Raw genomic sequence first — 23105 nt, forward strand, 5'->3', positions numbered from 1 at the left:
ACCATCAGGTCTGGTCTAACCCTGGAGGGGATATGACTTTGTACTGTACATAGATTGCCACACATCCTCCAAAAATATTCCTATCATTTCTAAAAAAAATGATAGACTGATATGGCTTCCACCCTGTCTGTTATTGATCAGTCTAAGAGTGTCTCTGAGACAGCAAGTAAAATGATATTTTCACTGATAATTAAACTTTTTTACACATTTATCCAGTTCAAGATCTGAAGCCAAACTTTCCCTTTCTCCTTGTTTGTTATCTTTGAGGATTGACTTGGTGATAAAAGCTGTTTGTTCATTCTATATTCTTGTTATAAAATGTCTATTTCTTCTTCCAATGAAAAATGTTCTTCTCTCAGTCACACCGGTACCTCTCGCCATGTTTATTGTTGTTTATGCGTAGTAGGCATGCACAATTTGAATTTGTTGGATAGGGGTTTTCCAGGAGGTTCCCTGGACATATGACGTTTTGCAACAGCCTCGCTTTCATGATGCACTGCAAAAACTCAAAATCTTACCAAGTGAAATTGTCTCATTTTTAGTCGAAATGTCTTATCCCACTGGATTTAAGATAAATTTACTTAACAAGTAACATTTGAGTAAGATAGAGGGACTTGTTTTAAGGCAATGCATCTTAAATATCTTGTTATGTCAAACAATCTTGAAATGATCTTGTTTCGAGTTGTAATTTAGAAGAAACAAGGTTTATTTTATATTTCATACATTTTTCAAGCTGAGATTGTATTTGTAGAAGACGGATAATCTTGATTTAAGACAAACACTTAGCTTGATTTAAGTCAATGCATTTTATTGGAGAATTCATCAGAAAACAGTTCCATTGATGAAAGAAAGAAAGAAAAGTTGTTGTTTTTAAGGGTGGGTTACAGTTTTCAGGCACTGCTTCTTCTAAATCAGATAAAAATATACATCCTCAAACTACATGCACACAATGAAACACCTGCTTTAGAGCATAGCTGGCTTATCCTACAAAACAACAGGACTGAATATTAGTATATCCAGCTCACTATGAGAAGACATTATATCTCAAAATGCTCAACTTAAACTTTGTCATCTTATTTCAAGTACAAGATGGTCTTAAACCTAGGGAAGTGCCGCTATAATACAACTCAAATTAAGGTGAATATATCTCAAATGAAGAAGTTGACATGAAATGTATTAGTGCAAAAATCTTTTTTTGGGTGAAAAATACTAATTGTTAGCATTCCTGTCTTATTCTGAGACACTAAGCTTTAAAATACTGGTCAAATATTGCTTAAAAGAAGTTTTCCCTGTTAATTGTAAGATCACTGTTTTCTTAATGTGATGTCTTATTTTAAGGAATCTAACCTAACAAATTTTTCTGCTTATTTAAAGGTAAAAGTACTTTGAAACAAGTTTTTTTTTCTGTTTTTTGGAGGGGCATTTTTTCCAGTGTGCAGTTAGTTAATTGGCCAATTATTTGTAGTCGGGCATACGGCTAACGCTACGGCCAAATGGGCCGTTCCATTACGGTACGTTAAGACTAACGGTCCCGTTTGTGTAATGGCTGGACGTGCATACGGGCCCTGGTGTTTGCATGTATTCAGTGTCATACTAATGGCTTATAGATAAACCAAGTGTTGGCTGAAATACAGCATCACTATACTCAGCTGTTCCTCATCTCTTGAGATAGTCAGGGAAAGAAAACCATTACCCTCTGTAAGACACAAAATAATAAAAGTTTATTGACGAAACAAAAAATACAAATCGTACATTTATCTAAAAAACTATCTCTCTGACACTCACATCACATGAACAAGCACACACACACACACACACACACACACACACACACACACACACACACACACACACACACACACACACACACAGTCTCAGTCATCCAGGTCATGGTAATCTAAAGCTTGATCCGTAAGGCAACTTCCTTCCAGTCCAGTTGCCTTACGGATCAAGCTTTGGAACACACACATCATGTTAATTTTCTTTGTCCCTCCCCAAAGGAAATCAGAAAATGTAAACGTGAATTTTCAACAGTAATAGTATAAAATATCATACATGAATAACTGTATACAGTAAATATAATAAACAATATACTAATGATCTTAAACATGACCACAGACATTCTCACAGTTTCATTTATACCATGGAAAAAAAGACACTTTTACACCATGGATTATGCTTTGTCATTATCATTGAGGCAGTTTAGGTTAGCAAATGAAATAGGTAGAAATGTACCACAGATGGTTAAACTACTCAGCATTGATACAGTGCATGAATACAGAAAGTAACAAAAGGTTTCAGTGCGAGTATGGTGTATAAGACTGCACTGGACTGATCCCAAAGCTCAATTATTTTCCTTACTTATACTATCCATCCATCATCACAATATTATACTTTATAAAGCTTCTTATGTTTTCTTACATCATTCGCCACATTTTGGGTCACAGAGCACTCAAGGGGACACGGAGAGATCCTTCCTCTTTGTTTCCATTTCTTCCTGGACAGCTTCACCTCCCGTCAGCGACAAGTTCAACACACCAAACCTCTTCAGTCAAGCTTTTTCATCTCCGTTTCTAATCTGTCATTCAGCTCCAAAGGAACCATAGTCATTTCAAACAGATGTCCATCATCATACCTGACAGGTGCTTCCTGCGCATTAGGATCCACTCAGGGCTGGTAGCCATAATAAGGATCCTCTGAGTTAGGAGAGCACACATAAAAAGAGTTAACACATAAGAAGGATTTTATGTTGTTTTTAGCATCAATGGCTAATTGTTCAGAGTTTAAGTCATGACACAAAAGTGTCAGTTTGTTGTAAATCACCAGATTACTTTGAGTTATGGAAAACAGAATGACGGTGGACACGCATCAGGACTAAAGAGCAGCTCCAACTAGCCAAGTGACATTTTTAAACTGAATCAAGAAGTCTGCCACTTCAGTATAAGTTGATGGATTTTACCTGGTTGTGGACCTGTTTGCTCGGGAACCCCTCGGCAGCCTCCACTGCTATCGCACACACCTGGTGGTCCCACCTCACCCGACTGACCAGGAGGTCCAGGTACCCCAGGGGCTCCTTGCTTACCATCATCTCCTTTGGAACCTGGGATTCCCAGCTTGGACTCACCTGGAAGACCTGTGGACATAACACACCGCACACACAGACGTATCATAACAAGGCATCAGTAAAGGGTTGTTGATTGATCATTTATCAGACAGTTCATGTACAGCATTACAGTGAAGAGAGAGATACCTGCAAATCCTTTGACTCCTGTCGGGCCCTGGACATTGCTCCCTGCATCACCTTTGTGCCCCGGCAAACCCCTCTGTCCTTTAGAGAAGAAAGAGTCAAATCATAAAGATTTAAAGCTTCAAATATAATCACATAAGACTCTGAACCTCAGAAATAGATCTGCAGTTTATCAACACTGATAGTTGTGGATTATTTTATTTAACCAACCATCAACGAGACTCTTACCCTGTTCTCCTGGGTATCCACCCCTGCCCAGTCTCCCCCTTGAACCCACATTTCCCTGGGTACCCCTGCCGCCAGGTGGGCCTCTGGGCCCCGGTATACCAGGCTCACCTGGAGGCCCCACCGGCTCTTCAATAGGAGTCGGCTTTCGACTGATCTCATTAATGAAACTGTCGAGCTTTAGAACTTCCTCTGAAACACAAACAATTCCAGATCAAGCGTTTGCACCCAGACTGTGTTTAAGTTAAAGAGTTACATTTTAAAATAATGTTATATATGTTCATGTTTGTCACGTGGACTTACTGTGGACCAGCTGCTCACAGGCTTGGGTGACCAGCTGGTAGATCATGGCCATAGACTGAGGCTCCCCCTGTAAGACATTAGCAGATTAATCAACTAAATTAAATAAAAGTGCATCAACAGAGTGAAAGAGATGACTTTCAAAGAGGGTTGCAAAGGGGTGGAAATTCCCCGGTAAATTTCCATGGGAAGTTAAGCTGGGGAATTTTGGAAATATTTCAATTTGGAAACTTTCCACAGGAATTATGGGAATTTATGGGAACTAACTGGGAATTGAGGGTAATTTAATGGAAAGATATCATATCCAAGCATAAATACTTGTTTTGTTATAAGCAAATAATAAAATTCAAACAGATTTATTTGTAAGCAGAACTTTATCAAGTGTTAAATATTTTATTGAACAATCAATTATTTCATTGAAGAACAAAAACATGAATGTCAAGTTAAATATTACTCATCCCACCAACCCAACCCATTCAAAAATGAACAACAATGCAATCCCAACAAAGTCCCATTCAAAATATCTGGTTGTTTTATTCAGGATTATGCTAAAATATATTTTCCCCTACTATATTTAAGTTCCCTTTTAAGAGCCAACCCTCAATTTAGTAAATTCCTGGTTTATTCCCATTAATTCTCATGGAAAGTTTCTAACTTGGAAAATTCCCGGAATACTTTCAAACCACATCAGTGTTACAGTGGGGGAACATTTTTAAAGCTGTAGCCCACCTTCTCTCCTCGCTCTCCTTTATTCCCTGATAGACCCTGTGAAGAAAAAGATACATGAGGATCAACGTAAATAAGCAGTGACATGTTCAGTGAGGTATTGATGAAGCCTGTGAGCTTCATCTTCATTGTGTTGCTATCATTGTCAGTACATCCCCTTTGATCTTCAATTTGAAGGATTATACATGTTACTGTTCAAATAATGTCTGTGAGAATTATTATATAATGTTTACTGTGAATGTTTAGTACACAACAGATTGGGATGAGAAATCAGTAACTCTATTTGTCCCTCTCTTCTCACCGTGGGTCCCACAATTCCTGACGGGCCCCTTTCCCCTGCAGGCCCTGGATATCCTGGCATTCCCTGGAAGCCCTGTGCAACACAAACAGATTGATGTGTAGCACTGCAAACAAAGACACAACAGATGGATAGATGTACGGTCATAGATGCCAGCCCCTGATCTCCTGAGGGGATAATGCACCCACTGGGGAATCATGAATGAGTGAGTGAGTGTCTGGAGGATAACTGAGGCAGAGTTTTTACCATGTGTCTGGTTCTACATTTAACGGGGGTTCATTCCCCTTTAAGCTTTGACTCTGAGGAGTGTTCAAACAAATAATAATAATAGTAATTCATTTTATTTATAGGCGCCTTTCTGGACACTCAAGGTCACCTTACAACATAGCAATAATAAAAGCAACACTCAACTGTAAATAAATACATTAGAATAAAGATACAATACTAGAAAAATGAAAGGGGAGGGGAAGTCATTCCAGTCCCAAAGAGACAGATTAGAGTGAGTAAGCTTGGTGGAAAAGGTGAGTTTTGAGGCGGGATTTGAAGGTGGTGGGAGAGGTGGAGTTTTGTATGTCCAGGGGGAGAGAGTTCCAGAGGCGGGGGGCCGAACGGCTGAAGGCTCTCAACCCCATGGTGGTCAAGCGAGCAGGTGGGAGGGTGAGTTGGATGGAAGAGGAGGACCTGAGACTACGGGTGGGTATTTTAGGATGGAGGAGGTCAATGAGGTCCTGGTGGGTTCTGATGATGTGGGATTTTGAACCAGTTGAAGTTTATGGATGGATTTGTCTGATAAACCAAAAGGAAGGGAGTTGCAGTAATCTAGGCGGGAGGTGACCAGGGTGTGAACTAAAATGGCAGTATTGTTGGGGGAGAGAGACAGATGCAGGTGAGAGATGTTACGGAGATGGAAGTATACTGACTGGATGACATTATTGATGTGAAACTGGAATGACAGTGTACTGTGGAGGATGAAACTGGGGAACTGTGATATTAAGAAACTGGAGTCTCATACTGTTGTGAGGACACATAACAGACTTATACAAGTGTATCACTCCAGAGTTTGATGGGCCTATTACACCATCTATAAATATCTGCTCATTTTTATTGATCAATAAAAAAGCCACAAGCTACTTCATTCATTAGAAAGACTTCAGTTCATCATCATTTATTATTCACTCCCTCAACTTTTAATAAGGATGTTATTCAACTTAGAGAAAGTAAGTGAGTCTATGTGACAGCAATAAAAACACACATCATTATTTATCTACATTTTCATTCAGTCACATGTGAGGCCGAGCATCTCTGAGGACCAGGTCCATAGAAGTTAGTTTATTTAAATGATTCTTGAACATCTGCATGCTGAGCTACGCTCCCAACATGCAGGCCTGCTCATAGTACCTAAAGTCTCTAAAAGTAGTATGGGAGGTACAGCCTTCAGTTATCAGGCCCCTCTCCTTTGGAATCATCTACCAGTCAGGGTCCAGGAGGCAGACACCCTCTCTACTTTTAAGAGTAGGATTCAAACTTTCCTTTTTGGTAAAGCTTATAGTTAGAGCTGGATCAGGCTTGGACCAGCTCTTAGATAAGCTGCTTTAGGCTTAAGGCTGATTTATACTTCAGCGTTGAATCAACGGCGTACCCTACACCGGGGGTCCGCGTAGCTCCCGTACCTACGCCGAGGCCTACGCACGTAGCTGACGTGCACCTCCTCCAAAATGTAACTCCCCGTACAGCCAACGCGGACCTCAAGCTCTGTGATTGGTCCGCTCGGCGGCTTTGTATTTCCCGCATTTACAAAACTTCCGGGATCCCGGACATCGGCCGCACATCGTCCGTGTATTTCATCTCCTCCTCTCTATTCTTCATGTAATCATGTCTGTATGATAAACAGCAACATGTATCAGCTGTAGATTAACAGAACACGCTCTGAATCTCTGTGGAAAAGTAAACAGAGATCGTAGCGGGGCAGGAAGCAGGCAACCGGCTATCAGAGTGACCGCACTGCCCTCTAGTGTTTCGGCGGAGAATTGCTGCGCGACACAGACACACCGAAGCACAAGTATGTAGGGCTCAAGTCCGCGTCAGCCCCTGCTGCGTAGGGGAGACGCAGAAGTATAAACCAGCCTTTAGACTGTCGGGGGAACTGACACACTGGCACACTGGGATCCTATCCCATCCCCTTCCCCCCAACCCCTCACTAATTACTTTAACTCTACCTGTCCCATCAAAGTTACTAACCATAGACCTTTCTGAAGTCCCTGAGCTCCCTTGTCTCGTAGGTTCCTGCTGTGGACGTGCCAGACTCCAGCTGATACAACTACTGTCTGTTTCACCTCTATCCCTCTCTCTCTCTTCAGTCTCAGCAGATGTGTGTCTAACATGAGTCTGGTCCTGCTGGAGGTTTTTGCCTGTTAAAGGAAGTTTGTCCTTGCCACTGTAACTTGCTAAATGCTGCAAAGTGCTCTGCTCATGGTGGATTAAGATGAGATCAGACTGAGTCCTGTCTGTAAGATGGGACTGGATCTTATCCTGTCTTGATGTTGGGTCTTTGTAGAGTACAGTCTAGACCTGCTCTGTTTGGAAAGAGTCTGAAGATAAAATCTGTGGTGATTTGGTGCTTTATAAATAAAGATTGATTGATTGATCAAGTCGACTAAGAATGAATGTTATGTTATAAGAATAAAGGTCATTAAAAGACAGGCGACATAGAAAACATCCACAACAGATTCAAGTCAAATTTTGACATAAGCATGTGAGCTGATTTCATATCTTTAAAATGAGTCCTACCCTGGGTCCAGTGAGACCAGGTCCACCGATGTTACCCTCGAGCCCCCTGATGCCCTGTGACACACAGAGCAGGGAGGTAGATGAATTCAGATGGCAGTACAGTCATTGATTTGTACAGCTATATGAAGAGCAGCTGACAGTGACAGCTCACCTTCGGTCCTGGAATCCCCTCTTCACCTTTGTCACCTGGAGGTCCTGGTGACCCCTTTAGAGAGAGACACACGGTCAGGAGTCCAGTAAGAGGCAGATAAATGATTAATGTTTATTTATGACTCCACTATTTTAGGTGAAACTCACCTGAACACCTGGACGTCCATGATCTCCCTTTGCACCTCTCGCACCTGGTGGACCCTAAAAAAGACATAAAGTAAAAGTAGAAACACTTTTTAAACGACAAACTAGATTAGTGACACAAACAGAAGATAGAGGACACTTACAAAAATATGCACCAGTGTCACTAGCACTGTCCACAGGTACATATATAATGCTAAGATGGTTACCCACCGCTTTTCCTGACACAGCTATGCCTCGAGGCCCCGTACTACCCAAGGGTCCGAGACCGCCCTCGAGTCCAGAACTCCCTGGAGGACCCACTTCCCCCTGAAACACAGAAAATAACTCAAAATAAAACATGATCTTTAATGCATAAATGCCATAGCGACACTGAATGATGATATATTTCCATCTTTTTCAGCTTTATTTATTTATTTTATTTATATAGTTTATTTGAGGGGTGGAAATTTACAGGTAAATTTCCAGAAAGTTTCCGGTTAATTTCTAAGGGAAGTTAATATTCCAAATTGGAAACTTTACATGGGAATAATGGGAATAATGGGAATAATGGGAATTGAGGGTAATTTAATGGAAAGGTATCATATCCAAGCATAAATATTTGTTTTGTTATAAGCAGACATCAATCCAAAATAATGCAATTAAAACTGATTTATTTGTAAGTAGAACTTTATCAAGTGTTAAATATTTTATTGAACAATCAATTCTTTCAATGAAGAATAAAAACAAGAATGTAGAGTTAAATATTACTCACCCCCCCGACCCAACCCATTCAAAAATTAACAAATATGCAATCCCAACAAAGTCCCATTCAAACTGTTAAATGAAAAGAGCCCCTCTCCCTCCAACAAAGTCCCATTCAACATGCAAATAAAAAATCATATTCCCTCATGCTTCTCAAGCCTAGCCTCTGCAGGATTCTAGAAATCATCAGTGCATGTGTTGGAGGAATGCACAGTGCATGTAGGGGGCGTGGCCTCAATAGCCCTGCAGTCAGCAGTGTGCATGTGATTGAGGAATAGCATAGATATTAAACTGTACTGTCATGAAATCTGGTTGTTTTAGTCAGGATTATGCTAAAATATATTTCCCAAACTATATTTAAGTTCCCTATTAAGAGCCAACCTTCAATTTAGTCAATTCCTGGTTTATTCCCGTTTATTCCCATAAATTCCTGTTAATTCCCATGGAAAGTTTCCAACTTTGAAAATTCCTGGAATTTTGCAACCCTAGTAGTAACTGATGAATAAAGAGATTATAGTTATTACAAGTTTCCAACTCTTGTCCCACGTGAGGCTTTTAGTAAGATAGAGGAAGATAGAAAGATGTCAAGATGACATAGAATAACATAAATACAAGAACTAGTGTGGAGAACATAAAGAAGAGCAGAGGGTGAATATTTACATCATGGTTACATAGAGTTACAACAAACTGTTCATGATCATTATAGAAGAGTTAAAAATGCTCCCACCTCTGATGTTGATTTAGCCACACTTTAACTCTTTTGTTAGAAGTCTTTATGTCTTGTGTTAGTTTTATTTCTGTTGGTAGTGTGTTCCACATTTGAGAACCTTTCATGGAAAAAGTCGACTGCCACAGGGTGGTCTTAAGGTGAGTGACTTTACAATCACCACTAGTTGTGCTCCGGGTGTTCCTAACGCTGTTTTGCCTGGTGACATATTTGTATAAAATTTCTGAGCAGATTATCCTGCTTCAGTTTGTAGCAGTGATGCCATCTCCTGTGTTTTTAACCATTATCTTTAAGGCTCAGTTAAACAGAGATGCAACAGGTTTAATCACGGTCAAGGGGGCTTGGCTCCACACAATAAGACATACACTACCAGGCAAAAGTTTGGACACACCATCTCGTTCAAGGGTTTGTATTTATATACATGTAAACACTGTAGATTAATACTGAAGACATCAAAACTATGAAAGAACATATATGGAATTATTGACTGAACCAAAAAGTGTTAAACAAAGCAGAATCTGTTTTATATTTTAGATTCTGTAAAGTAGCCCCCTTTTTCCTTCATGACAGCTTTGCACACTCTTGGTATTCTCTCAGTCTGCTTCATGAAGTGGTCTACTGGAATGGTTTCTAATGAACATGAGCCTTGTCAAGAGTTCATTTGTAGAATGACTTGCCTTCTTTTTTTTATATAATTTTATTTTATTGAGTGTACAGGTCCAAATACATCAGTACATCCTGTGATTCAAATAATTAGTCGTCTTGATTCCAAAGAATAAAAAATTAAATTAAATTAAAAACACAACAAACAAGCAAAAGACTGAAACAAAACAAAGAAATCAAATTTCATTTCATAGATCCTGTGTTGTTCATTCACATTACAGTTATGTTAATTTGATCTCACAGGTAGTGGGTATCCCTTACACCCACTCTGACATGTTTACACTTGTCCACCATACACCTTCACCGACATATAGACTCACACCAACACCAATACCAATACCAATACCAACACCAATGCCAACACCCACCCACCCACCCACCCACACACCCACACCCACACACACACACACACGCGTGCACTAATACAACAAGTCTGAGGGGGGTTCCTTAATGTTTATGGTACTCAGGTGACTTTGTGGCTTCTCTCGTCTACAGAGCTTCATAAATCTTGCTCCATATACTGTCAAATAGTTTTCCTTTATTGCTGTCCTCCGATATTGTCCTTTCAATACTCAAATAATATTTCATGAGCGTTTTCCACATTTGTAGCGTAGGTGCTTCCTTATTTTTCCAATTTTTCAAAATAAGTTTCTTAAAAACTAATGATGAAAACAGAATGCGACATCCAGACGGGTGTCTCATTTTGCCACAGTTTTGGAAAATACAAACAACGGGTGAGAACTCAATTTTGTAATCACATATATTAGACATCCATATTTCAATATCATTCCAAGTTTTCCTAATTTTGGCACAATACCAAAAAGCATGTATGAGGGAGTCGCTGTGGGAGTTACATTTTAAACATCTATCTGAGCAGCTGGGGTCAAATTTATGAATTTTATCTCTACTATAATACATTCTTGAATGACTTGCCTTCTTAATGTGTTTGAGACCATCAGTTGTGTTGTTCAGAGGTAGGGTTAATACACAATGGATAGCCCTATTTGACTACTGTTGTAATCCAGATTATGGTAAAACCAGATTATTTCATAGTTTTGATGTCTTCAGTATTAATCTACAATGTTGAAAATAATTAAAATAAATAACAACCATTGAATGAGAAGGTGTGCCCAAACTTTTGACTGATAGTGTATGTGACATGAGCTTGGACACTGACTAATTTAAACACAAACTTTAACTCTAAAGGCCACACACACTCCACTTAAGGAAAGGGGGAAAGGGTTTTTAACTTCAACTCAACTAAACTGAGTAAATGTTTTTATCTCACCTTTTGGCCGGTCTCTCCCTTTTCACCTTTCTCGCCACGAGGACCTGGCTTTCCCTGAGGAGATGGAAAGGATTGAATTGTAACATCAAGATCACACAATCAAAGAGTCATACAGTACTCTTAGCCTGGGTGAGGTCTCGTGGATACATACAGATGGTCCGGCGTCGCCAGGAGCTCCAGGAATATCAGAGGAACAGGTACAGGTGTACGCCGGGGCGGGACAGCTCTCCTCATCTCTCTGATACACACAGACATCATCGATGATAAAAGCATTGAGTAAGCCTGATACATTCACTGTACTCTAATACAGTACAACTCTCCATCTGAGAAACTGACAGCAACCAGAATCTGTAAAAAGGAACAAGTGTGCAGGCACTGAAAAGAGCTGAATGAAGGTAAATGTTAAGAGTTACAGACTGACCACTCCAGGCAGGTCACAGCAGGTGTCCTCTGTAGCCCAGGTGTTGTTACAGACTATTTCAAAGGACTGCAGCTGGAACTACAAACAATCCAAACACAGGATACAGACTGAGCAAAGGCAGAATCAGGATGTGACATTTATTGACAGGAAGGACCCGGTTTGGATTAAGAAAAAAAATTACCGGTGCAGATCCACTATTGGGTCCTCTAGTCTTCACAAGTTTCCCCAGCATCTCAAAACCATCAGTGGGCAGGTTGCCTAGAGGGCGGGCAGGCCTCTCTCCTACATGCTGGCAGTCCACAGACAGGGAAACACTCACCTGGCTGACAGAAAGGTGAACCTGCCGGAGGAAAGAGAACCAATCAGAGAGAGCCAAAGGTGATCAAAATAACTTGAATTCCCCAAATGATTCAATAACCTTCAGAGTGAAACAGCTCTTTGCTGAGTAGGGATGACCCCAAATAGTCCAATATTGGACCATTCGTTCTAAAGAGCCTTAATTGACTGCCAATCTCATAGCTGAACACCTGCATATGCACACCTGCACCTGTCTTGTCTCACCCTGTCAGGGCTCTTTTTCCCATAACAACCTGCTAACCATACATTGTCCCTTACTTAATGATGGGGAAGCTTTTATTATCTGTAATCTCACCTTGTGAAAACTTCCATAGAACAGTCTGTGGACCTGTGTCTGATCAAAGCTCAGTTTCTGTACTTCTCCCCTGTAGTCCAGACTGAAGTACACCAGGTGCTTGGTTGTAGCTGTGGAGAGCACAAAGAAGAAAATATTCATGGAACAGCTGATGACGCTGCAAAAACTACTTCCAACAGAGACAAAGAAGTTTAGAACAAGGAATTCTTAGAGACATGATTTAAAAATAACATAAAGGCATGTTTCTAAGAAGATGTTCACAGTGCGGCTCTTTAGCAGTATCTGGAAGGTGGTGAAAAATTATAGTTAATCTGAACATGAGAGCAAAGAAATATCCAGTTTTTTGATGCAGATGCAGAAGTGGAACTCACGGTCAAGTATTACCCCCATCATGGGCTGGAAGTCATTATCAGTGAGCTGCCAGAGAGCAAAGGGCTCCCTGGGTGTTTCCTGTAACACGCGGAAGGCGATGCTGATGGTGTGCTCTGGAGAGAAGCCTGCAGGGTGGATAAACCTAGAGAGAGGAAAAAGTCCATTAAATAAAGGCTGAGGGGAAATACTTCATCCCTTATCTTTGGAGAAATGATCAGTGTTCAGAGTGAATGAAGAGTAAATATGTTTGAAGGTGCTGCACAAAGAGAGCTGCACGTTAGATGATATTGAACTGGAAGGTGGAACTTTGACTGTCATCTTACAACCTTTTACCATTACAGTTACATCTGTGTTCATTTGAGGAAAATGAGGATCAAAGATTTGTCTCATACAACAGCACAGTCACAGATTTCCAGAGCAACACCAGGGTCTGTATGCACGTCCAGCCATTAGCGATGAGACCCGGCCGTTTGTACTAATGGTGAAAAATAAAATCCATTAGCGGTATGCATGAGCCAGGGTAACGCCCCAACAAAGAATTACAATTACCACCACTACAGGTGCTAACAGCAGGATTACAGCACCTGTTAGGCTGTTTAAAGGATGGAGGACATTGTGCTCATGTGTTACCGTTTAAGACCAAATATGATAAGACAACGGATATTAAGGGATCGAACGAATCCTTTGGAAAAGAATGACGATGCCGAAATATACAGCAAATTCAGATTTTACGCCATTACACAAATGGGACCATTAGTCTTAAAGTACCGTTTCATAATGGCACTTTAAGACTAATGGTCCCGTTTGTGTAATGGCTGGACCCAGGTCTGAGAAAATAAACATCCTGCAGTGACCTCTGTGACCTCTATCCTCATTATATAAGGCAGCAGTGAGCAAGACTGTTACATTTTTATCCACATCCTCCTTCTGTGACCTTGTTAGTAAACCTAAGGTAATGTTGGGCTGCATTAATAGACACTGGTGTAGAGATACAAACAAAAGAAGGAACATGTAGAGGGAGAAGTAGAGGTAGTTAAAGGCATGATCTCACTTTGTGCTCTGTGTCAGCTGGACGTCTCTGTACACGGTGTAGGTGGGGAGGGTGTTGAAAACAAAAGGTTCGGCTGCCACGCCTTCAACAGACGAGTGAGCTCTCTCAGTCAGACCAAATGCTTCCATCATGTTGAATCCTGAGATTTCAAACACATACCAGACATAAAGTCATGTTATTTATTTCTTTATGGACCTAGACTGAAGGAGTGTGATTATTTTAGAGAGCTGGTCTCACCTCTGACGATGCTGTTTCTGATGGTGACTTCAGGGCAGACTGCAAAACATATGGAAGTGTTGAATCATTATTAGGGAGACAGAAACCATCAGTTAAGAGGATTTTATGGAGCATTTTTTCTGGAAATAATTCAAAACCAAGGTCTCACTAGGAACAGATTTGCAGTTTGATCAAGGCCTGTTCTTGTAAGCTACGACTATTAAAAACTACTTAACATTGATCTGAAGAGATGGAAATAAGGAGTGTGACATGGATTTTCCCAACACTCATTATTAGACAAGACTGGAAAACATCATCCATTCATCCATCCATCCATCCATCCATCCATCCATCCATCCATCCATCCATCCATCCATCCATCCATCCTTCCACTTATCTGGGTTGGGTCGCGGAAGCAACAGTCCAAGCAGATCAACCCAGACATCCCTCTCCCCAGCAACACTTTCCAGCTCCTCCTGGGGAATCCCAAGGCGATCCCAGACCAGGCGGGATATATAATCCCTCTAAAGAGTTCTGGGTCTACCCCAGGGCCTTCTCCCAGTTGGATGTGCCCGGAACACCTCTAAAGGGAGGCGTCCAGGAGGCATCCTTATCAGATGCCCGAACCACCTCTGCTGACTCCTTTCGATGTGAAGGAGCAGCGGCTCTACTTTGAGCACCTTCTAGATGTCTGAGGTCCTCACCCTATCTTTAAGGCTGAGCCCAGACACCCTTCAGAGGAAACTCATTTCAGCAATCTCATTCTTTCGTTCAGGACCCACAGCTTGTGACCATTGGTGAGGGTTGGAATGTACAGTAGACCGACTGGTAAATTGAAAGCTTTGCCTTCAAGCTCAGCTCCCTCTTCACTTCAACAGTCTGGTACAATGCCCGCATAACTGCTGATGCTGCACCTATCCGCCTGTCGATCACACGCTCCATTTTACCCTCACTAGAGAACAAAACCCTGAGATACTTAAACTCCCTCACTTGGGGCAAAGACTCGCTCCCCACCAAGAGAGAGCAATCTACTGTTTTCTGTCAGTTTATCTGTCTAGAACAATAGTGATCGAGTGATTCACAGATCAGAGGGTCTAAATCAGTTGTAAAAACCAAATTTGATCTCAACTGACAAATGAAAGGAGAAACATGAAGTCAGTCATAATTACAAGGAGTTTCATTTTAAAAACATTCCCAAAACACTGTCACTTGATAAAACTTATAGTTAGAGCTGGCTCAGGCTTGGACCAGCTCTTAGTTATGCTGCCACAGGCTTAGACTGCCAGGGGAACTGGCGCACTGACACACTGAGATCCTATCTCAACCCATTCCCCCCAACCCCCTCATCACTTACTTTAACTCTCCCTGTCCCATTAAAGTTACTAACCATAGACCTTTCTGGAGTCCCTGAGCTCCCTTGTCTCGTAGGTTCCTCTGAGCTGTCGTAGACGTCCTCCTGCTGTGGACGTTCCAGACTCCAGCTGATACGGACGTGCTGGACTCCAGCGGAAACAGATCCTACTACTCGTCTCATCACCATCACCGCTCCCTCTATCCCTCTTTCCAGACCCAACTCGGTCAAGGCAGATGGCTGTCTAACATGAGTCTGGTTCTGCTCGAGGTTTCTGCCTGTTAAAGGAAGTTTGTCCTCTCCGCTGTAACTAGCTAAATACTGCTAGGTGCAATGCTTATGGTGGATTAAGGTGGGGTCAGACTGAGTCTCTTGGTGTTTCTGTTTCTGTTCATAGTTTGACATAGAGTGGTCTAGACCTGCTCTGTTTGTAAAAGCAACTTGAGGTAACGTTTGTTGTGATTTGGCGCTTTACAAATAAAGATTGATTGATTGATTGTCGCACACACTCTCATGGCATGTTTGCCGAGTTTGGACTGAAATAATGTCCTCTAACTTAGAACATAATAACATTTGCTTACCTTCATTATGGATCGGGTACAGCCGAGGATGGATGGGAATTCTGGTCGGAGCAGACGCTGGTGAAGACACGAGATGAAACAAAATTTGATTCACCCATAAAGAATAAAACAGTTGAAGCTATAACAGAAGTTTGCCTAGATCCTGTTTGGTTCAATCCACACAGAGAACATGTTTTAGACCGTTCTTAGAGGGGACAATGCCCTAACACCATTAACTCTGTACCCCCTCTGCTTCCCCAGTTTGTTGACTACTTTATTACGTCAGAAAAAAATGACTAAATGCAGGAACAAATAATAAACCATGTTGTAGAGTTTAAGTCTCTCCTTTGTGATCTTTGAGACCAACTAGGGCTGTGTGAGGTTATAAGTCTTGTTTTACATCAGGTGAGCTGTAATCACACTCCACTACAGGAAAAAGTACATTAGAAAGGTAATGCTGTAGAAACTGACATTGAATTTCATGGTTATTCTGTAGTATCAAATATAGACTGCTGTGGCTGAGGAAATCTGATGGAGCTTTTATTCAGATTTACTCGTACAGCAGTACTTCAGTGTATTTTGTAATTCTGTAGTAATTTCTATGCCATGATGTAAATTTTTCCTGTCAGTGTTTCTGCAACAAATCCTTATTTATATAACAAATTTAAGTTTTTACCTGCAAGTAAATAGAAATAGATTTGACTTTGAAATGATCCTTTGTTTTAGCTTTTTGGAAGATCAGAGCATGCATTAGTTTTAAAAAGTAGTCTGAGGAGGATTTCACTGAACACTGAGCAGACTTCATTATTCAAAACCTTTGAAGTGAGCGGCAGGTGTTCATTCAACACTTTATTATTCATCTGTAGTCACTCAATAGTGTTTACTATAAAGCAGGGGGATAGTATTCTACAGTTGTGCTAAATATTGTTGTCAAAATCCTATAGTGGTGGGTAGAGTAAACCAAAACAGTACTCAAGTAAAAGTACTGTTACTTTACAATAATGATGACTCAAGTAGAAGAAAGAGTACTGATAGAAATAAGTACTTGAGTAAGAGTAAATAAGTACCTCATGAAAAACTACTAAAAAAGTGAGTAACTTGTGAGTAGTATCATATATAAAATTGTATTGTATTGGAAATGCTAATAAATGTGAAGTGCACACTCCCTTTAATAAAGTGACATAAGTAGGAACATGCCAAAATTAATGCTGTTAGGCATGGTGTACATTCAAACATTAAAGAAAGAGGAGCTGCACTGTGCTCAAACTAATGTACCCAATTTCATGTTTTAAAACAAGCTGAAACTTCAAACTGTGTCTGAGATGTAATCAGAACATGAGACACTTAATGATCTACAAATCTATAATACTCCAATGTTATAATAAAAAGTTATCTATGCCTTCCAAACTTTCTTCTTTTGAATTTTTAACTTTTTTCAGTACATCTTACTTAAAGACATAACTTGAAAGTAATAAAACATAGTTCACTAAAGTGTTTAAAAAGGCCATGAATTCAGTCCTGAAGAATCTCTCTGAGGTGACCGTGGAGCTTCAGAAGCAGCTGTTTTTATCAGCATGCTACCTTACATTTCTAACATGCTTTTAAGATTTAATATTAACATGTACTATCCTTAGATTACCTAACTGATAACTAACTATAACATGCTTTTAACATTTAATATTAACTAGTACTATCCTTAGATTACCTAACTGATTACTAACTATAACCAACTTTTAAGATTTAATATTAACCAGTCTGATCCTTAGCTTATCTAACTGATTACTAACTATAACATGCTTTTACGATTTAATATTAACCAGTCTGATCCTTAGCTTACCTAACTGATAACTCACTATAACATACTTTTAAGATTTAATACTAACCAGTATGATCCTTAGCTCACCTAACTGATAACTCACTATAACATACCCTTAAGATTTAATATTAACCAGTATCATCCTTAGCTCACCTAACTGATAACTCACTCTAACATACTTTTAAGATTTAATATTAACCAGTCTGAACCTTAGCTCACCTAACTGATAACTAACTATAACATACTTTTAAGATTTAATATTAACCAGTATCATCCTTAGCTTACCTAACTGATAACTAACTATAACATGCTTTTAACATTTAATATTAACCAGTATCATCTTTAGCTTACCTAACTGATAACTCACTATAACATGCTTTTAAGATTTCATTTTAACCAGTATCATCTTTAGCTTACCTAACTGATAACTAACAATAACATACTTTTAAGATTTAATATTAACCAGTCTGATCCTTAGCTCACCTAACTGATAACTAACTATAACATGCTTTTAAGATTTAATATTAACCAGTATGATCCTTAGCTCACCTAACTGATAACTAACTATAACATGCTTTTAAGATTTAATATTAACCAGTATCATCTTTAGCTTACCTAACTGATAACTCACTATAACATACTTTTAAGATTTAATATTAACTAGTATCATCCTCAGCTTACCTAACTGATAACTAACTATAACATACTTTTAAGATTTAATATTAACCAGTATCATCCTTAGCTTACCTAACTGATAACTCACTATAACATACTTTTAAGATTTAATATTAACCAGTATCATCCTTAGCTTACCTAACTGATAACTCACTATAACATACTTTTAAGATTTAATATTAACCAGTATCATCCTTAGCTTACCCAACTGATAACAAACTATAACATACTTTTAAGATTTAATATTAACCAGTATCATCCTTAGCTTACCTCACTGATTACTAACTATAACATACTTTTTAAGATTTAATTGTTCTATGTTGAAGCTCAAGATTTCCACCTTTAATAACATGGTAAGCAGCCCATAATGTGACTGTTGCTCCTCGTCATTTGGAAGAGAGTCTGGATGTTGGGCACAGAGTAAACATGTTCCTCCAAAGGGGACGCAGGTATTACACAGCCATTCTCCTCAGCTGTTGGTGGAGGAGGGGGCGGAGCTACTCCTCTGTTCATTCAGTGTTGAGGCTAAGGCTAAAGTGTAAAAAAAAAGGGGCCAGCAAAAGTAGTGATTGGACAGCCCAATTTAACATAGTAAAAGTACACCATTTTCAACACAAATGTACATGAGTAGGTGTAAAAAGTGCTCAGAAGTACAATTCTTTTTAAAAACTACTCAAGTACATGTAACGGGGTAATCCGTTACTACCAACCTCTGAAATCCTAATCAGCCCCTCCTCTGCCCCCAGTTTGAGACAGCCAAAAAATACCTCTGAAATAAACACATTTCATTGAGATCACTTCCCACACTGTGTACAGTGTCTCTAAAATGAGGTCATTCACAAAGACACTGGCCTTCATGGTAAGCCAACATGTTGAAGCATTAAACTGTCTGTGTTTATCTGGACTCACCTGTCGGATGGAGAATGGAGACTGCAGCGCCCTCTTCTGAGCCGAGAAGGGAGTGAACGTTTATGCGATACAGAGTCTCTGGTTCCAGCTCAGTGAAGCAGTGGCTGTTGCGGGACTCATCCACAGTTTCTTCCTTTGTTTGCTTGTCTATTCACAGTGAACACACACACACACACACACACACACACACACACACACACACACACACACACACACACACACACACACACACACACACACACACACACACACACACACACAACAATGCTTTAACATTTCTTACCTCAGCGTCTAAGACAGCTCTAATTCCTCACACAGATTTACAGTAGGATACCTTTCACTGACTGGATGACGATACGATATCCATCCACAGCAGACACAGCTCTCCAAGACACACAGATGCTGGAGTGGTCCGACCTGACCACGCTTACACTGCTCACACGCAGACTGGCTGCAGAGACAGAGACAGACAGTGAATCAGGCTTCACACAGCTCCAGCTTTATCATTATGAGTCAAAAGATGGTCTTATATGAAGATAGCTATGAGGCAGTGACTGTAACCACTGCTCTATGTAGAGTGATGTTTATGATTCTTATACCAGTTTGGTCATAAGATAAGATAAGATAAGATATTACTTTATTGATCCCCGGGGGGGGAAATTCAGTTGTTACAGCAACCCAGACATAAGTACAATCAAGAAAGAAGTTTCAATAAGTAAAAATAAGTAAAAATAAAAATAAAAATAGCAGCATGGTGCAGTCTGTGGCCTCCGTTACTGTTTAACAGTCTGATGGGGGGGGGGGGGGGGGGTCAGTGGTCAGCATGGTGCAGTCTGTGTGGCCTCCTTTACTCTTTAACAGTCTGATGGCGGTGGGCACAAAGGAGCGCCCGAAGTGTTCAGTCTTGCACCGTGGTGGAATGATGCGCTGACTGAACGAGCTCCACATCAGCCACAGCTCATCATGGAGAGGGTGAGAGGGGTGAGAGGGGTCATGAGCATAAAAGAAAACACTGTGGCTGTTTTTGAAACCACCTGCTACATACTATCTTTGAAAATAGCATACTACATTCAGTTGGCAGTACAACCTGCATACTACATTCGAAGGTAGTATGTAGTCTGACTGTTCTGTTGGATCTGGTCTGCAGGATGCTGAGTCAGATGTCACTGGATTTCTGGAAGTTAATCATTTTCACAGCACCTAAAAACTGAGTGCCCCCGTCGTATATGGAAAAAAGAAGAAGCGGAACAATAGTGCTGTGCATTGTGGGAAACAGTACGTGAGGGAGACTGGTACGCTGCAGACCGAGACATGTTCCTGAATCAGTTAGACATCCGGGGAGTTTTGGCATACTACAGATTTTGCTCTTTTTTCACATACTTCATACTACTTACTGTATTTTGGCCAAATCAGTACGTGCTGTTAATAGTAGTAGGCGGTTTTAAAAACAGCCTTCGTTGACAGCACAACTAAACTTGAATGAAATTGTAGAAGTGAAGTCAACAAGAACAACTAGACTATAGAGTGTTTTTGTTTTGAACTGATGAACATTTGTCTCATTTAAATATTTCTAATTCAGTAAACTTAAAAGGCAGCACTGACACTTTAAGTGTTTTACAGAGTAAAGAGAGGCTCGACACAATGTTTGACTGATTATCTATTTTCTTATAATACTGTTTCATCCTTTATCCATCCTGGGTGATCTCAGGTGTTTGTTGTTCTTGTTAATTGGTATTAGGGCAGGGCTATCTTTTTCTTAACTTTGTGTCGTGTTTTTTCCATAACTATCTTTGCTTTGATGCTAAGCTAACTCAATTTGCCTCAGTGCATGTGATGCCACAATCAGCAGATAACTTCCAACTCGAGAAAACACATCTTAGTTTTTCTAAAGTCAGTCTACTTGTCCTGTATGAAGTCTCTGTTTTTCCCTCAGCCTCTGATTGAAACAAAATAACAAACAATATTCCTACACTAGCACTTCTCAACAGGGACATTAGGGCCTGCAGGAAACAGGATATTACATTCAAAATATTAAGATGACTTCTGTTCTTTATGTCAGTCAGTTTCTCAAACTGGTGTGTTTTCTTTCTGTGTGTTTCACTCACTGGTTTTGCCCTGAGCAGAGCCGCTGCCTCCTTCTCTGTTGCGGTACTCAGCGGTGACCAAGATACTGTAACGTGTGTCTGGCTGCAATGACTCCAGCACAACCCGCTTTTCATTTCCTGGGACCAAAACCTGCGGACCACAAACCCACGTTTCAGAGTCAGGCTTTGAACAGTGATCACATGAAACAGATTCAGATGCAGAACAGAGAAACAAGGGAGGTAAATGTTACAGCCCACTCACTGTTCTGTCCTGAGTTTCAGCTCCAGTTAGTGCAGTGTAAGATACACGATACTGAAGGACATGAGCGTTAGGAGGAACCCAGCTGAGCACCATGCTGACAGCAGTCTCCTCAGACACTGATACACTGGATGGTCCTCCTCCAGACACTGCAGACACAAACACAACACAGAAGAGAAGCTGTGACCTTTGACCTGATATGATGATATTCAGATCAGTTTGAGGGCACAATGCCATTTCATTCATGGAGCATCACATTACACTTTTGCTAGTTAAGATGCAGTGTGGGTGTTTTTTTTTAAGATATGGCAGCCTTTCTTTGATCTTATAAAAACCCTGCAGTTCAAAGATCAACCTAAATGAAGCTGGTTGTAGATTTTGAGGGTATTTCTTTACATAAGACTAGTTTCTCTTCATCTTTTTATCTGTATTTTTTATATATAATTTTTTTTCAACTTTTTTCAAGGATACAGGAAACAAAACAGTTCTGTTGCACAATATCGATATAAGTCATGGAAAGAGAAGAGTAAAAACTAAATGTGCACTGCATATGCCTCGCCAGAAAATACAGCAACACCAACATTATTTGAAGACATCAAAGAATATCAAATGTCAGGTAGTTTATTGCCTCTTTGTGTGAGATATGTGTTCCATTTTTCCCATAAGGTCTCATATCTGTTCCTCTGCAGTCTTAGTTGTGTGAGTCATTTGCTCCATGTATTGGATGTTGACCACAATGTCTATCCACTGATAAGTAGTGGGTGGTTGCTTACAGAGCCATCACTTTGTCATGGTGTTTTTGCTTGCCATTTTCTCTTCCTCTTGATCCTTTGAGGATTTAACCCCTTTCTGTGGCGCAGTATCTGAATTTAGGGAAGACCATGTCCTGTTGTTCTGGGTGTAGTCGTAGTTTATTACATATGGTGTTCTTTATTTCTACTTGTCTGTTTGTTTGTTGTTCTTATTTTTTCCTTTCTTATTTATTTATGTATTTATTGTTTATTATGTATTTATTTATTTATTCAGTTTTGTATTTTTTTATTAAATATTAACCTATTAAAATATGTCATTTTATTATTTTTCTTCTCAAATTATTTACTTTCCGTTTTGAATTTCTATAATTTTTTTTTTTTTTCTTTCATTGATTGTGCTCTTTTTATGCTTGTATGAATGTTTCCAATGATTTTAATGTTTTAACCCTCCTGTTATGTTCTGAGTCAGATTGACCCATTTCAAAATTAAAAATTAAAAAAAAAATGTTAAAAGTATTCTTTCGGTATGAAACTTCTTCTGCTTGGGTTAATTAGCGTAATCAACACATAAAATAAAAATGGTCCATTTCACATATTTTCAACCCCCCCTTGCATGTTTATATTACATAAATACTGTTAGTGGATCAATTTGACCTGGCAGTCAATGTGAAGGCTAGAAAAGATCAGAAGT

The 23105-nt window shown here is 39.9% G+C and overlaps 1 protein-coding gene across 2 annotated transcripts in view; it reads right to left on the reverse strand.

Annotated features, from left to right (window-relative positions):
- Positions 1-1873: 1873 nt before the first annotated feature.
- Positions 1874-23105, reverse strand: part of LOC117821376 (collagen alpha-1(XX) chain) — a 64553-nt gene continuing 43321 nt past the window's right edge. For both annotated transcript variants that reach the window (XM_034695590.1, XM_034695591.1), the window contains exons 19-42: positions 21666-21811; positions 21425-21554; positions 19654-19770; positions 19320-19466; positions 15941-15997; positions 14030-14068; positions 13793-13931; positions 12741-12883; positions 12370-12479; positions 11899-12057; positions 11718-11795; positions 11448-11534; positions 11297-11350; positions 8088-8183; positions 7881-7934; positions 7735-7788; positions 7584-7637; positions 4800-4871; positions 4502-4537; positions 3776-3842; positions 3476-3664; positions 3251-3328; positions 2960-3133; positions 1874-2696 (exon numbers count right to left, since the gene is read on the reverse strand). In XM_034695590.1, the coding sequence (XP_034551481.1) occupies positions 2668-2696; positions 2960-3133; positions 3251-3328; positions 3476-3664; positions 3776-3842; positions 4502-4537; positions 4800-4871; positions 7584-7637; positions 7735-7788; positions 7881-7934; positions 8088-8183; positions 11297-11350; positions 11448-11534; positions 11718-11795; positions 11899-12057; positions 12370-12479; positions 12741-12883; positions 13793-13931; positions 14030-14068; positions 15941-15997; positions 19320-19466; positions 19654-19770; positions 21425-21554; positions 21666-21811 (2309 nt within the window). In that variant the 3' untranslated portion in view covers positions 1874-2667. The remainder of the gene's footprint in view (positions 2697-2959; positions 3134-3250; positions 3329-3475; positions 3665-3775; positions 3843-4501; positions 4538-4799; positions 4872-7583; positions 7638-7734; positions 7789-7880; positions 7935-8087; positions 8184-11296; positions 11351-11447; positions 11535-11717; positions 11796-11898; positions 12058-12369; positions 12480-12740; positions 12884-13792; positions 13932-14029; positions 14069-15940; positions 15998-19319; positions 19467-19653; positions 19771-21424; positions 21555-21665; positions 21812-23105) is intronic.

The sequence above is a fragment of the Notolabrus celidotus genome, chromosome 11, assembly GCF_009762535.1.
Source record: "Notolabrus celidotus isolate fNotCel1 chromosome 11, fNotCel1.pri, whole genome shotgun sequence".
Taxonomy (NCBI): domain Eukaryota; kingdom Metazoa; phylum Chordata; class Actinopteri; order Labriformes; family Labridae; genus Notolabrus; species Notolabrus celidotus.